The 16,987-nt window shown below is 36.5% G+C and overlaps 1 protein-coding gene across 1 annotated transcript; it reads left to right on the top strand.

Moving 5' to 3' along the window:
- The first annotated feature begins 12,916 nt into the window (after window positions 1-12,916).
- On the top strand, window positions 12,917-16,421 carry LOC124964160 (spermatogenesis-associated protein 31D1-like). Its single transcript, XM_047524029.1, is given in 4 exon segments — window positions 12,917-12,933; window positions 14,762-14,923; window positions 15,325-16,299; window positions 16,301-16,421. Coding segments are annotated over 4 exon segments (1,275 nt in total).
- Window positions 16,422-16,987: the final 566 nt, after the last annotated feature.

The raw sequence follows: 16,987 nt of genomic DNA, 5'->3' as shown, positions 1-16,987 counted from the left end.
AACTTTACCTAAAGTTCTAAAATTGTTCTTTTCAGGTCTTTTGGTCACAGTTGCAATAAAGCTGACTATAATTCTAAAACCACTTTAAGGAAGTAATCAAACATCAATGAAATTGAGAATTTAAAAAATACAAAGGTCCAATGAAATGAACAGTTTGTTGTGTGAAAATATAAGCAATATTGATAATCCCTTAGCCAAACTAACCAAAAGAAAAAGACAGAAGACTCAAATTTATCAAATGAGAGATTAAAAAGGAGAAATCACCATACACATTACAGAAATTCAGAGGATTATGGCTTTGAAAACTTTTACTGCCATAAATTGAAAAACCTGTAGGAAACTGATACATTTCTAGACATATATGGCCGGACAAAAGTGAATCAACAGGACATAGAAAACTTACACCAACCAACAACTACCAATGAGATAGAAGAATTAATGAAAAGCTTTCCAACAAAGAAAAGTCCAGGACCAGATGAATTCTTAACTGCATTCTACCAGACCTTTAAAGAAAAACTAATGCCGATGTTTCTCAAATTATTTCATGAAATAGGAAATGAAGAAACACTTCCAAATTCATTCTAATAAACCAGTATCACACTTATACCAAAATAAGAGAGAGACACACCAAGAAAAGAAAACTACAGACCAATATCCCTGATGAAACTAGATGCAAAAGTCCTTAATAAGATATTAGTAAATATTTTGCATATTGTATATTTTTATATATATATGTGATCTATTATGTATTCACATATTTTAAACAGTATTCAAGAACATAATAGAACATATTAGAAAGATTGAACATCATGACAAAGTTGACTTTATCCCAGAGTTGCAAGGGTGGTATAACATATGCAAATCAATCAGTCATTCATCACCTAAACAGAATTAAGGCAAAAGTCATCTCAATAGCTCTAGTTATTGAGAGTAGCTAAGTAAAATGTCAATACAGAGAGGATTTTTGAGAAAATTCATCACCCATTTATGACAAAAACACTAAAGAAATAAGGCATAGAAGGAACTCACCTCAACATCATAAAGCCATATGTGAAAACTCGAAGCCAACTTAATAGTGAATGGGGAAAAACTGAAAGTATTTCCTTAAAGATATCTCACCACTCCTATTCATTACAGTGCTAGGAATTCTGATCAGAGCAATTAGGCAATGGAAAGAAATAAAAGGGCTAAAAATAGGGAAGGAAGAACTGAAATTATCACTGTTTAAAGACACAATCCTATACTTACAAGATCCATAAAACTCCGCCAGAAAACTTTTAGAGCTAATAAGTAAATTCCACAAGTAGCAGGATACAAAATCAATATACAAAAGTTAATAACTTTCCTATATACCAATAATGCATCTGTTAATCAGTTGCAGTGTTACACACCTATAATGACAGTAGCTTGGAAGGCAGGAAGATCATGAGTTCAAATCCAGCTTCAGCAACTTAGAAATGCCCTAAGAGACTCAGTGAGACCCTGTCCTTAAAATGAAAATACAAAGGAAAAAAAAAAAGAGAGAGAGAACTGGGGATGTGGTTCAGTGGGGAAGGGCCCCTGGGTTCAATCCCCGTACCAAAAAGGAAAAAAAAAAGCATCTATTGAGAAAGAAATCATGAAACCAGTCCTAACCAAATACACAAACACACACACACACACACACACACACACACACACACACACTCACACACACACACATACACACACAGTCTCAGGAATAAATATAACCAAGGAGGGGAAAGATCTCTTTAATGTGAACTATAGAATATTAAAGAAAGAAAATGAAGAAGACACAGAAGATGGAAAGATCTTCCATATCAATGGATAGGCAGAATTAGTATGGTCATATAACCAAAATAAATATCCAGGTTCAATACAATCCCCATCAAAATACAAATGACATTCTTCATTTGTATGAACTTAAAACAAAATACTCTTAAAATTCATGTGGAAAAATAAAAGACCCAGAATAGCCAAAACAACTCTAAGACAGGAAAAGCAATGCTAAATCTATTACAATGCCTGACTTCAAATTATACTGCAGAGGTGTACTAACAAAAACTACATGGTACTAGCATACAAATAGATACACAAACAAATGGGACAGAATAGAAGACACAGAGACAAATCTACAAATCCGTAGTCATCTGATCCTTGACAATGGTGCCAAAAACATTCATAGAAAGAAAGACAACCTCTTAAACAAATGGTGCTGGGAAAACTGGTTATCCACATGTAGAAGAATGACATTAGATCTTTATCTCTTGCCCTGCACAAAAAGTAACTCAAAATGGATGAAAGACCTCAGAATTAGACCAGAAACTATACAACTCCTTGAAGAAAACTTAGGATCAACTATGCAACTTACAGGCAATGACTTTCTCAATAGGATCCCTAAAACTCAGAAAATAAGGCCAAAGTTACTAAATGCACAGGCATCAAATTTAAAAATTTATTCACAGCAAAGGAAACAATTAAAAATGTGATGATAGAATGTAGAGAATGAGAGACTTTTTTTGCTAGCTACTCCTCAGATAGAGAATTAATACTCAGAATACACAAAGAACTAAAAAAATTCACCCCCCCAAAAGCAAGTAACCCAAATAATAAATGGGAAATGAACCCAATGTGCATTCCTCACAAGAAGAAATACAAATTGCCAAAAATTTATGAACAAAATATTCAACATTATCAGCAATTAGGGAATTACAAATCAAAACTACACTGAGATTTCATCTTACTCCATGAGAACTGCAAGAATCAAGAGTACAAACAATAATAAATGCTAGAAAGAATATGAAGAAAGTGGAAGAGTTTTACACTCTTGGTGGGATTGTAAATTAATACAACCACTATGGAAATTAGTATGGAGTTTCCTCAAAAACTAGGAATGTAACCACCATGTGACCCAGCTATATTACTCCCTGGTATTTATCCTAAAGAATTTAAGTCATAATAGTACATCATTACATTCATACCCATGTTTATAGCAGCACAATTCACAATAGTAAAAATATGGAACAAGTCTAGGGATCCACCAACCGATGAATAGATAAAGAAAATGTGGTATACATACACAATGGAGTTTATCTCAGCCACAAAGAAAAATGAATTTATGTCATTTTTAGGAAGATAGATGAAACATGAGATGATTATGTTAAACAAAATTAGTCAAACCCAGAAGATCAATGGTTGTATGGTCTCCTATATGGAATTCAGGGAGGAAAAAGGAAAAAAAGCAGAGGTGTGTTGTCTCACAAAAATTGAAGGGAGATCAGTAAAGTAGAGGAAAGGTATTAGGAGGAAAGAAGAAATGAGGAAAAGAGGAAATCATGGAAAATAGTATTGTCCAAATTATATTGTTGACTGTGCTGAGTGAGGCCAGGCCAGGCCACCAGGAAAAATCAACCATGTGAAGAGACAGCCTACAAGGTGGGAGAAAATCTTTGCCACACACAATTCAGATAGAGCACTAATCTCCAGAATCTATAAAGAACTCAAAAACTCTACACCAAGAATACAAATAACCCAATCAAAAAATGGTCTAAGAAATTGAGCAGACACTTCACAGAAGAAAATCTGCAAGCAATCAATAGATATATGAAAAAATGTTCAACATCTCTAGTAATAAGAGAAATGCAAATCATAACTATCCTAAGATTTTATCTCACCCCACATAGAATGTCTATTTTCAAGAATACAAGCAACAATATGTGTTGGGGAGGATGTGGGGAAAAAGGTACACTCATACATGCCTGGTGGGAGTGCAAATTGTTGCAGCCACTCTGGAAAGCAGTGTGTAGGTTCCTTTGGTTTTTTGGGATTGGTTTATTTCACTTAGCATGATAGTCTCCAGTCCCATCTATTTACCTGCATATGCCATAATTTTTCTTCATGACTGAGTCATATTCCATTATGTATCTATACCCCATTTCCTTTATCCATTCATTTGTTGAAGGGTACCTAGGATGGTTCCATAGCTCAGCTTTTGTGAATCGAGCTGCTACAAACATTGATATGGCTGCATCACTATAGTATGCAGATTTTAAGTTCTTTGAGTGTATGCTGAGGAGTGGGATAAGTGGGTTAAATGGTGGTTCCATTCCAAGTTTTCTGAGGAATGTCCATACTACTTTCCAGAGTGGCTACACCAATTTGCTATCCCACCAGCAATGTATGAGTGCACCTTTCCCCCCACATCCTTGCCGACATTCATGATTACTTGTATTCTTGATAATCGCCATTCAATTCTCTAACTGCTAGAGATGTTGAACACTTTTTTCATGTATTTGTTGACCATTTGTATTTTTTCTGTAAAATGCCTATTCAGTTCCTTTGTCGATTTATTGATCGAGTTATTTGGTTTCAGGGTGTTAAGTTTTTTGTGTTCTTTATATATCCTGGAGATTAATGCTTTACCTGAGGTGCAGGTGAATGATTTTTTCCTATTCTGTAGTCTGTCTCTTAAAACCATTGTTTCCTTTGCTCTGAAGATGTTTTTCATTTGATAACGTCCCATTTATTGATTCTTGATTTTACTTCTTGTGATTTAGGAGTCTTGTTGAGTAAGTCAGTTCCTAAGTTGAAATGACAGAGATTTGGGCCTGCTTTTGCTTCTAGTAGGCACAGGGTCTCTGCTGTAATGCCTAAGTCCTTGATCCACTTTGAGTTGAGTTTTGTGCAGGGTAGAGAGAGGGGGTTTAATTTCATTTTGCTACATATGGACCTCCAGTTTTCCAGCACCATTTGTTGGAGAGGCTATCTTTCCTCCATTGTATTTTTATGGTGCATTTGTCTAGTATGAGATAACTGTATGTATGTGGGTTTGTCTCTGTCTTCCTTTCTGTACCACTGGTCTTCATGTCTGTTTTGGTACCAGTACCACGTCATTTTGTTATAGTAGTTCTGTAGTATGATTTAAGGTCTAGTATTGTGATGTCTCCTGCTTTGCTTTTCCCACTAAAGATTACTTTGGCTATTCTGGGCCTCTTATTTTTCCAAATAAATTTCATGGCTACTTTTTCTATTTCTATGAAGAACATCATTAGAATTTTAATAGGAATTACATTAAATCTGTGTAGCACTTTTGGTAGTATGGCCATTTTGACAATAAAATCCTGCCTATCCAAGAACATGGGAGATCTTTCCATCTTCTAGGGTCTTCTTCAATTTCTTTCTTTAGTGTTCTATTGTTTTCATTGTAGAGGTTTTTTACCTCTTTTGTTAGATTGAGTTCCAAGTATTTTATTTTATATGAGGCTATTGTGAATGGGACAGCTTTTCTAATTTCCCTTTCAGCTGATTCATCATTGGTGTACAGGAACACAATTGATTTATGGGTGTTAATTTTATATCCTACTACTTTGTTGAATTTGTTTATGAATTCTACAAGTTTTCTGGTGGAGGTGTTTTGTTTGTTCATTTTTTAGGTATTTTCTAAGTAGAGAATCATGTCATTGGCAAGTAGGGATAGTTTAAGCTCTTCTTTTTGTATTTGTGTCCCTTTAACTTCTTTCTATTGTCTAATTCTCTCGCTAGAGTTTCAAGTACTGTTGAATGAAAGTGGTGAAAGAGGGCATTCTTGTCTCATTCCAGTTTTAAAAGAAATTCTTTCAATTTTTCTCCATTTAAATAATGGCCTTCAGTTTAATGTACATAGGTCTAACAATGTTAGATATGTTCCTACTACACCGAGTTTTTCAAAAGTATTTTGTCAAATACTTTTTCTATATCTATTGAGATAATAACGTGGTTTTTGTCTTTAAGTCTATTGAAGTGATGAATTATGTTTATTGATTTCCATATATTGAACCAACCTTGGATTCCTGGGATGAACCCCTATTCATCATGTTGCAGTATCTTTTTAATGGTTTTGATTGTGATTTGTCAGAATTTTTGAGAATTTTTGCATCTATGTTCATCAAGGATATTGGTCTGAAATTTTTTCCTTCTTTTCTGATTTTGTTATCAGGGTGATACTAGCTTTATTGAATGAGTTTTTTAAGTTGATTTGTTTAAATTTTCTGTGTCCCCCTGAGTCAATTTGGGTGGATCATATGTCTCTAGAAATTTGTCAATGTCTTCAGACTATTTTATTGGAGTATTAGTTTTTAAAATAGTTTGAATATAGTCTTTATTTTAGTAGTGTTTGTTGTGATATTTCCTTTTACATCATGAACTTTAGTAATTTGAGTTTTTTCTCTCTTTTCATGAGCTTGACTAAGGTTTCATAATTTTATATTTTTCAAAGGACCAACTTTTTTGTTAATTTTTTGTTGATTTTTTTGAAAATTATTTTGTTGTGTTTTTAATTTCATTGATTTAAGATCTGATTTTTTTTTTTTTTTTTTTTTGTGCAATGTGGGTAATGGGGATTTAACTCAGGGGCACTCAACCACTGAGACACATCCCCAGTCCTATTTGTATTTTATTTAGAGACAAGGTCTCATTGAGTTGCTTAGCACCTCACCATTGCTGAGACTTGCTTTGACCTCATGATCCTTCTCTGTCAGCCTCCTGAGCTGCTGGGATTATAGGCATGCATTACTGGTCTCAGCTGATTTCAGCTCTGATTTTAATTATTTCCTGTCTTCTACCATTTTTGATGTTGATTGTTCTTTCATTAGGGCTTTGAAATAGAATATTAGGTTATTTATTTGGGGAGTTTCTATTCTTTTACTAAATGAGTTCTATACAATGAACTTTCCTCTTAGAATTAGTGTCCCAGAGATTTTGATATGTTCTATTGCTATCCTTGTGAACCTCTACGTATTTTTTAATTTCCTCCTTCATTTCTTCAGCTATTCATTCTTTATTCAATACCATATTATGTAGTCTCCATGTGTTAGAGTAAATTCTATTTTTTATCTTGACATTGATTTCTAATTTTATTCCATTATGATCTGATAGAATGCAGGTATTATCTGTAGTTTTTTGTATTTGTTAAGAGTTGCTTTGGGGTTTAATTGTGGTCTGTTTTATAGAAGGATCCATGTTCTACTGAGTAGAAAGTGCATTCAATCATTGATGGGTGAATATTCTATGTACGAATATGAAATATTCTATATGTCTGTTAAGTCTAAATTGTTAATAGTATTTTTTAATTCTATAGCATCTTTACTTATTTTTGTTTGGAGGATATATTCAATGATAAGAGAGGCATGTTAAAGTGACCCAACCGTAGTGTGTTGTGCTCTATTTGATTCTTGAAATAGAGAAGGGTTTGTTTGATATACATAGATGCCCCATTACTTGGGGCATAAGTATGTATGATTGTTATGTCTTGTTGATGTACAATTCCCTTAAGCAGTATGAAATGATATTCTTTCCCCTACTTAGGCTTGAAGTTCATTTTATCTGAGGATAGAAAACACCTTCTTATTTAAGAGACCCATAGAATGATTTTTTTTTCATATCTTTTCACCTTCAGACTGTGGATGTCTTTGCCTATGAGGTGAGTCTCTTGTGGACAGCATATTGTTGGTACTTGGTTTAATCTAATCCAGCAATATTTAATACAAAGAATAGAAGAGAAAAAACCCACACTTATTTCCAGGAATCAAGTTGGAATGGTTAGGGGACTCTTTGTTCCCACTCATGGACATTTACCCCTACAGCAATATCAGAGAATTAACATGAAGACTGTAGATACCACACCTATAAGGGTGTCTCAATCTGGATCACTCTAGAATACTTTGGCAAGGAAAGTGTGTGGCCCACCCATATTGTGGAAGAGAAATTCATCACAATAGATGGTTAAAACCCAACACAGCAATTCAAGAAATGTGAAAAAACAAGGAAACATAATACCTCCTAAAGTTCACAATTTTCCAGTAACTTATTCCAAAGATATAAAAGTAAATAAAATACCAAATAATATATTCAAAAGATTGACTGTAAAAATGATCAATGAATTCCAAGAGAATACACAAACACAAATAAATTAAGAGGATATAAATGAGAAATTCATAAAGGAGATACTTTTAATAAAAAAGAACATAACAGAATTCTTGGCAATGAAATACACAATAAATCAAATCAAATGGTCAGTTGAAAGTCTCTCTAATACAGTAGACCATGCTGAACACAGAATCTCAGAACTGGAAGATGAAATGACTGCCCCTGGACATTCAGACAGTATTAGAAAAAAAAAAAATCAGTAAGCGTGACCAGAATGTTCAAAACATTGGGACATAAAGTAACTGAATTTAAGAATCACTGGAATTGAAGAGGATTGCAATCTTAAGGCCAATGGAATGGATAACCTCTTCAGGGAAATAATAAATTTTTCTAGCCTTGAGAACGAGATGGTCATCCAGATAGAAGGGACATTTAGAATCCCAAATAGACAAGAGCAAGAGGGGTAAAAAAGAAAAGAGAAAGGAAGAAACCTCTCCAAAATACATTGAATTAAAATGTCTCCCATACAAAGCAAGGATAAAATTTTAATTCCCTCAAGGAAAAAATGTCAGATCACATTTAGAGACAAGATGATCAGGATTATTTCTGATTTCTTAACACAAACTCTAAAAGCAAGAAAGGGTTGAAATAATGTGTTTCAAGCCCTTCAAGCAAACTTTCAATCAAGATTACAATATTCAGAAAAGCTATTCTTCAGAATCAAAGAGAAATAAAACTCTTCCAAGGTAAGATAAAACATAATGAATTCATGACTACTAAGCCAGCACTACAATAATACATAAATAAATACTACACACAGAAGAAATCATGTGTAAGCCCCAGAGCTCACAAAAACATAAATTAATGTCTTTTGAACAGGAACTAAGCAAATGAGATATACAACCATTAATTTTTTTTAAAGCTTGTACTTTTTAGTTATACTGTACCGTAGAATGTATTTGGGATATTATACATGCATGGAAAACCTTTTACTTCTAATAAAAAATTAGAAATAAATCAAAATGACAGGATTTAATAAAATATACCTATAATAACATTGAATGTAAATGGTCTCAATTATCCAATTAAAACACATAGGCTGGCAGAATGAATTAAAGAACAAGACTCATCCATATTTGGTGTAATTGTTTGCAAGAAACTTGCCTTAAAGGCAAAGACAGCCACAGACTGAAAGTCAAAAGATGAAAATTGTTATACCATACAAATGGAGTCCCCCCCACCAAAAGCAGGAATAGCTACTGTCATAGCTAAAAAAGTAGACTTCAAACCAAAATTAATCAGAAGAGACACAGAAATTCACTTCATTCTGGTAAAAAGAACAATCCAACAAAATGATATAATGTTAGCAAATCCTTATGCCCCAAACATCGGTGTACCTAGTTGCATAAAACAGACACTACTCAAATTAAAGACTCAGATAGATACCAGCACAATAATACTGGGTGATTTTAACACATCTCTTTCAACAGTAGAGAGGTCATCCAGACATTTATTTAGTAAAGATACTTTAGACCTAAAAATTTTCATAAATCAAATGGAATTAACAGATATCTATAGGATAGTTCATTCAGTGACAACTGGTAATGGAATCCTCCCCGAATAGAACACATTTTAGGTCACAATGCAACCCTTAGCATTGTGAGGGAGAGAGAGAGAGAGAGAGAGAGAGAGAGAGAGAGAGAGAGAAGGGGGAGAGGAGTATGATTCCTTTCAGCTTACATGATTATATTGGAATGAAATCAGAAATGAATGCTCAAAACACCAAACCCTACAGAAACTATATAAATGTGAAGATTGAATAAAACATTATTAAATGATGAATGAGTGACAGAAATCAGGGGAGAAATTAAAAAGCTCTTTGAATCAAATGTGTATAGTGATATAACATACAAGAATGTCTGGGACACTATGAAGGCAGTTCTAAGAGGAAAGTTAATAGCTATGAGTGCCTACAAAAGAAAATCAGAGACATCCCAAATACATAATGATGTATCTCAAGATACTTGAAAAAATTTTAAAAAAGAACAATTGGGTGCAGTGGTGCATAATTCCTATAATTCCTGTGACTTAGGAGGCTAAGGCAGGAGGATCACAAGTTCAAAGCCAGCCTCAGCAACTTAGCAAGGTCCTATCTTAGTGAGATCCTGTCTCAAAATAAAAAAAAATAAAAAAAAATAAGTCAAAGGGCTATGGATATAGCTTGTGATTGAGCACCCCTTGGTTCAAAAATGAAACAACAAGGAAATAAAAATATTTCCAAAACCAGTAGAAGGAAGTAAATAAGATCTCAGAGCTGAAATCAAGGATCAATGAAATGAAGAATTGGTTCTTTGGAAAGATAAACACAGTTGATATACTCTTAGTCAAACTAACCAAAAGAAAAAAGAGTAGACTAATAATATTAGAGACAAGTAAGGAGAATTCACCACAGACATCACAAAAATCCAGAAGATCATTAGGGTCTATTTTGAAAACTTATAATAAAATGGAAAATTTGAAATAAATACATTTCTATACATATATGATGTGCCCAAATTGAATCAAAAGGACCCAGAGAACCCAACTATACTAATAACTAGCAAAGAGATAGAAGCAGTAATAAAAATCTTCCAAAAAAGTGAAGTCCAGGACAGGTGGATACTCAATGGGATTGTACCAGATCTTTAAGGAATAACTATTACCTCTGCTCTTCAAATTATTCTAGGAAATGGAAAATGAGGAAACACTTCGGAATTTATTCTATGAACCCAGTATCACACTCATACAAAACCAAAAAAGGATAAAACAAGGAAAGAAAACTACAGACCAATATCCCTGATGAACTTAGATGTAAAAATTCATAATAAAATATTAGCAAATAATATTCAACAACATATTCAAAAGATTATACATCATGACTAAGTTGGTTTTATACCAAGGTTGTAAGAAAGTTATAATATTTGTGGATCAATAAATTTAATTCACCATATAAATAAAATGAGACTGAAATCACAATCATTTTAATAGATGCAGAGAAAGCCTTTGACAAAATGCAGCACCCATTGATGATTAAAAACACTGAAGAAACAAGACAGAACTTACATCGACAAGTCTCAAACCAACATCACTGCAAATGGAGAAAAACTAAAACGATTTCCTTTAAAATTTGGGACAAGACAAGGTTGACCCCTCTCACCACTCTGATTCAACATAGTGATAGGAATTATAGCCAGAGCAATTAGGAAAGAGAAGGAAATAAAAAAGATAAAAATAAGAAAAGAAGAAGTAAAATTAGCACCAATTGCCGATATGAACCTATACTTACAAGATCCATAAATCTCCACCACAGGAGTGCTAGAGTTAATAAACAAATTCAGCAAAGCAATAGGTTACAAACCCAACATACAAAAGCCAATAATTTTCCTGTACATCAATAATCTGCTGAGAAACCCCATCAAAAATAGGCAAAAACCCTCCAATAACCCTAGGAATAAATATAACCAAGGAGGTGAAACCTCTACAATGCCATAATTTTTCTTTATGGCTGAGTAATATCCCATTGTGTACCTATACCACACATTCTTTATTCATTCATTTGTTGAAGGGTACCTAGGTTGGTTCTGCAAGCACAATATGAGTGTACCCTTTTCCACAAATCCTCGCCAATGTTTATTGTTAAAAAGGATATTTTACTCTGCTGGTTGGAATGCAAATTAGTACAACCACTATGAAGTTTCCTCAAAAGACTAGGCATGGAACCACTATACAACCCAACTATACCACTCCTTGGTATATGAAATTAAAGGTGACAGCATAATTCACAATAGTCAAAAGTACGGAACCAGCCTAGGTGTACATCATGGATGAATGCATAAGCAATCTGTGTTGTACATACACAAAGGAGTTTTACTCAGCCATTAACAATGAAATTATGTCATTTGTGGGAAAATGGATGGAATGTGAGAATATTATGTTAACCAAAATAAGTCAAACTCAGAGTAGTATGTTTTCTCTCATATGTACAAACTACAGAGGAATCATGAATGATAGGAAGTTGATATTCTACTAATAATAGAATGCTTATATAACACAGATTTTATCAGCTTTGTTCATGGCAAGACATTCTTAGAAAAATTTCACAATTATGTGTCCCACAAGGGTAATCAGGTGATGCTGCTGAAGACTAGATTCTCCCCTAAGGTTCTGACATGCTAGGTGGCTCCCTGCCACCAAGAACCAAGGGGGTGAATTCCTTAGAACACCAGAACCCCTTTCTGGTTTGGGAAAGTCATATAACCATTAAGAAATTGATATGGAGGGCAGGGACTATTTGCATTTTAGGTAGCTACAAGTTGTAGGATTGAAATAATGAACGAAAAGTTGAAAAAGAGGAGATCATTGTTTATTGAATTTGAAAATACTGCACCAATTAGTCAGAGAGAGAGATGTAAACTTAGGGATATGGATGACCCCAAAGATTAAATGTCTTGGTACAAGCAAAAATTCCAGGTCGTATATGTCAGACTCTCAAGGCAGTCGAATTGGTGGGGTCCAAGTCAAGGGATCCAAACAGTACCAATGTGACTCGTGTACAATAACTTGGTTACAGATAGAATAAACAGGAATGTTCCCTGAGGTAATGAAGCAAGATGTCAGGAAAGGGTACAGTGGGAAATGGAACAACAGACCTGCTTCAAGGGATGTGCTGGCTGTTGGGCCAGTGGGGGAGGTACACACTCTATTTCCCGGCCTCGGAACCCTTTCCCTTTGTGAGTCTTCAATGCTTAGTGATGCAGGACTGGAACTACAGACAAACCCAGGCCCCCTGAGAACTCATTTGCCTTTGGCACCTGTGCAATTCAGACCATGAAGAATGTTCTCTTCTCTGAATAGCCATAGAGAACCATGGTTGATCTTGGTTCAATTTCTTGGGGTATTGACCCCAAATGCACATTTTTAACCTTGCTCTGCCTCTACTTGTGCTTCCAGCTATTGAAATTTCTAACACGCCAGAATGAAACCATCAAAGAGGTAAGGAAGCAGAGTGAACCCCAAGGAAGGTTCTTGTATTTATTTGTCAATGTACTTTTTTCTATATATATGTGGTGCTGAGAATCAACCCCAGTCCCAGGCTAGGAAAGTGCTCTGCCACTAAGCCACAACCCCAGCCAGAGATTCTTATTTTTGTCCAATGTGAAATGTTTTGTGAAATGTCCATTGTTTTGTCATTTCCATTCTGACTTTACTAAATGTTTGTGCAGCTCAGAAAGAAATGGAAGGTGGGAAATCTAAGGACAAGATAGAACTTCACTCTTTAGAGAACGAAGTCAGGCAGGGGTTCACAGGGGACTAAGGTTTCCATCTGAAGCTCACAGATTATCTTTTGGGGTGTGGTGGAACTTTCCAGGAGAAGTTCCAAGCATAGTGATTCTGAAGATCTTGATGGGTTTGGATAGAGAGATTGGCTTCCCTGAAACAGATTTCTGTTCTAACATCAGATCCTGAGTCTCATTCCCATGTCAGGTGTCCTTCATCAAGCCTTCCTATTGGGCTCATCAGGACAGCAGTGCTGACCTCTAGGGATTCTGAGCAGAGCCTGCAACCTAAGCTCTGTCCTCAGGACACAGGGGACCCTGGGAGGGCACCCCAATTCTATGCCCTCCGTGAGCAGATGATTTCTAAGAACATCAAATGTGGATCCCACCGACAAAAATCCTCCTTTGTAATTGTCAAAGGAGGGAAATTTAAAATATTTCATTGCCTTTCAAAATTAATAAAAGGAAGAAATATATTTCTACTAACTACAAAATGAAGAGTTGTGCGATTCTGGCATAATGAATGTCTAAGCCTGCTAAAGAAAGGATCAAAAGAAATCAACCCCAGCCCCTCATTCTTTCCTTTTTGTTTTCAGTGTCAGGGCACAAGGAAGAGGAAAAGTGAAGTATTTAAAGGTAAGGTTATGCTGCTCTGACCCGAACTCTACAACAGTGAGCCTTCCTGTCTCTTCCAGCTCCATGTTTTTGGAGTATGCCAGTTTGTAGGCAAAGTCTCTTAGTTAATAGAGTCTCAGAGATCAAGAGAAGTCAGTCAGATCTGAGACATTCCTCAGAATCTCTGCCTTGCCCTCCCATGTCATTTCGATTCTCACATTACTAAAATGTTTGGCCAACTACTGGTTTCTGCCTAGTAGGTGGCCATGTGAGATGTCCAAGAATACTTGGTTGCTTTGGAGTCAGAATTTCTGTGTGCCTCCATGGTATGAACTATAAATTCCTGGTTACTCAGATTCATCTCTGACTTAGCTACTGACTCCTGTTGCTTCAGGTGGTCATTTTGAGTATCCTGGGATGATGTATATGAAAGCACTTTGTAAATAAAGCCACATATACATGCGATCCTTCTTAATATCATCCCTGATAACATGACCTGGTCTACAGATCCTTAATATCTTGTTTCCCATAACAGGACTCCTGAATCGTACCTGTGTTTCTACCTTCACTACATATAACCCACTGTCCTGGTTTTCCAGGGCGGAGAACTTGCCGGAGAGAAGCAGAGGAGGGGAGGAAGCTGCTTTCTATTCTGAAAAGGTAATTAATCATTTCCCTTCTTTACTGGGTCCTGTTCTCACATGTTATATACATTCCCCAGGGATCCATTGCAACATGTCCTGATCACAGGAGGGATAGCCACAGTAATGGGTATGTGAATGAAGGCCTTGGGAGTGGGGAGTGTGTTGTGAGGTCATGGATGTGAGAATTTAAAGCAGGTAGCAGGCTTCACCACCACCGAGAGTACTGCAGACCCTCCTTTCCCTTGTACTGGTTCTGGTTACAGCTTTGTACTTTGTCTCCTGCAGCCCCTCGGGCCAGAGTAGTGATATCATCCACTTCCGGCAACTGTTACGTCCAGACCCCCTTTGTGGTGTGTATAATAGAACATCTGCTAAGGTCAGTCAACTGCTGTGTAAAGCGTCCTTGGAAAATGCTACTAATTCTGTGTCCCATGTGCCTTCCATAACGTCTGTGAAAGAGTCATCAGTTTTTCTGTCTGCTATTGTCTCAGCCATCCCTTCAGGAGCTTCAATATCAGTCCGTTTGTCTGAGGCAATCCCATCATGAGCTTCAATATCAGCCCCTTTGTCTGAGCCCACTCCACCTCCTTCCTCTGAAGTCTCACCTGACCAAGCCACCTCTTTAACTGAACAAGTTTTGCCCTCCTCACTGGGTTACCCTCTGCCACCAGAGTCTGTTCCTCCCTTGAGTTCAGACCTTCCAGTGGATCATTTCCCACCTCAACCACCTGTTCCAATCCCTCCCCCGTTACATGACAGTCAAGAAATACAATCTGATCTCCAACTGAAGTCACCCTGTCTCTGGTGGATAGCCCAGATGGGTTGTCCACTAATGTCCCAATAACCAGAAGCACTGACAGTGCAAGTCTTGAAAAACAGTCCCATGCTGAGAACTTGTCTCCTTCTAAATTGGAGCACACTGATGATCATGAAAACCTCATTGACCTCCATTCTTCTGAGCCCTCTTTTGAAAGTGATACTACAGCCAACCTTGTAGAATCTGGAAACATCTCCTTTCTCAGCCCAGATGTCTTGGCACTCCTAGAGAGACAAATAAAAAAGAAGGGTGATTTCCTGATGCAGAAGGAAAATAAAAAGAAAAACTCTTTTCCAAAAGAACTTAAGCCAGACTACCAACTCAATTCTTCAGAGAAAATGTTAGAGTCAGTTGCTGATCAACAGGACTCACCTGTCTCTCTCCCTTTACAGAGCAGCAAAGACAAATCAGAGGAATTGCAGGGACAACACCAGATCCCATATCCTAAGTCCTCTGAGGGTCATTTACAGCAAAAATATACCCAATTCTTTTGGGGACTCCCATCTCTGCACAGTGAGTCCTTGAATCCTAAGGTATTTGTTTCAGGTGACTCTTCAACCTATGTCTACTTCAATAAAATGTCCAATTCCAACACAGTGGATGAATCTCCAGTTCTACCCCATCCCCCACCTCTGTCCTTGCCTGAGATCCAATCTCAACCCTTGACCCAAACCCCATCCCAGTCTCAACATACTCCTCCTCCTCTCCCATCCCAAGACCAGTTTCAGTCCTCAGTCCCTATCTTGTTACCACTCCCATCATCCCAGGTTCAAAGCTGTGGAGTGTGTTTTCATAGATTCCAGGATGAGGCACAGTCTCTCCTGCCATCTGAAATTCACGACTTGGAATATAACAAGTTACAGAAAGAACAGGAAAATGTATGGGGTTTACCCTCTGTGGTCCAAAAATCCAAGGAACAGTTTTGTCCTCCAGCTCCCAATCTTTCATTGGATAGGCAGTCCTCCAAGGCTTATGTTTCACCATCCATCCTTCTGGGAGATTTTCCACTCAAAAAAGCTTCGGAAGAAACTAGAGCACCACCTTCGAAAGAGACTTATTCAATACCGGTGGGGTCTGCCCCGCAGAGTCCATGAGTCTCTGTCAAGTATGAATCACTTAGCTGGGTAATTCCTCTGTTGATCTTGCCAATGATCATTCATGTGAATTCATCCATCTGATATGTCCCCAAGGTCCTGGACTTGACAAGGACACTGGGATGCTCTGGTTCTCTTCCCTATCTTCCTGTCATCTCAGGGTTTCTTCTTCTGTTGCTTCTCCTATGGCCTCTTCATACAGCTCCTCCTGCAAGGTAACAAAGTTCTTACATGGACCACTGGGGTCAGCGATGCAACAATTACTACGAAATTTTCTTCCACGTCAGTAGCCCCAACTCTGAAGTTTGCTATTTTTTCTGTTGCCTATACTTACATCCAATTCTTCCCTGCTGATCATTACTCCACCTTCTCCTACCACTTCTCAGCTTCTGTGCATCATAACTGGACTTCCATAGCCAGACATGAACAAAGAACTCTGTTTTTTCAGACTGATCACAACATGTCAATTCTATTTTCCAAGTTGTCAGTCTTCACAGTTATGATGTTTTGTTTTTTTTTACAGAAATTTCTTTATTTTGGTTGTCATTTTATCCTTCATTTATATCTGGAAGTCTAATTGAAAAGAAAATAAGACAGAAC

This window comes from Sciurus carolinensis, chromosome 14 (assembly GCF_902686445.1).
Source record: "Sciurus carolinensis chromosome 14, mSciCar1.2, whole genome shotgun sequence".
Classification (NCBI taxonomy): domain Eukaryota; kingdom Metazoa; phylum Chordata; class Mammalia; order Rodentia; family Sciuridae; genus Sciurus; species Sciurus carolinensis.
Note: the sequence above shows the minus strand (reverse complement) of the source record. Positions and strands in the feature narration are given on the sequence as shown.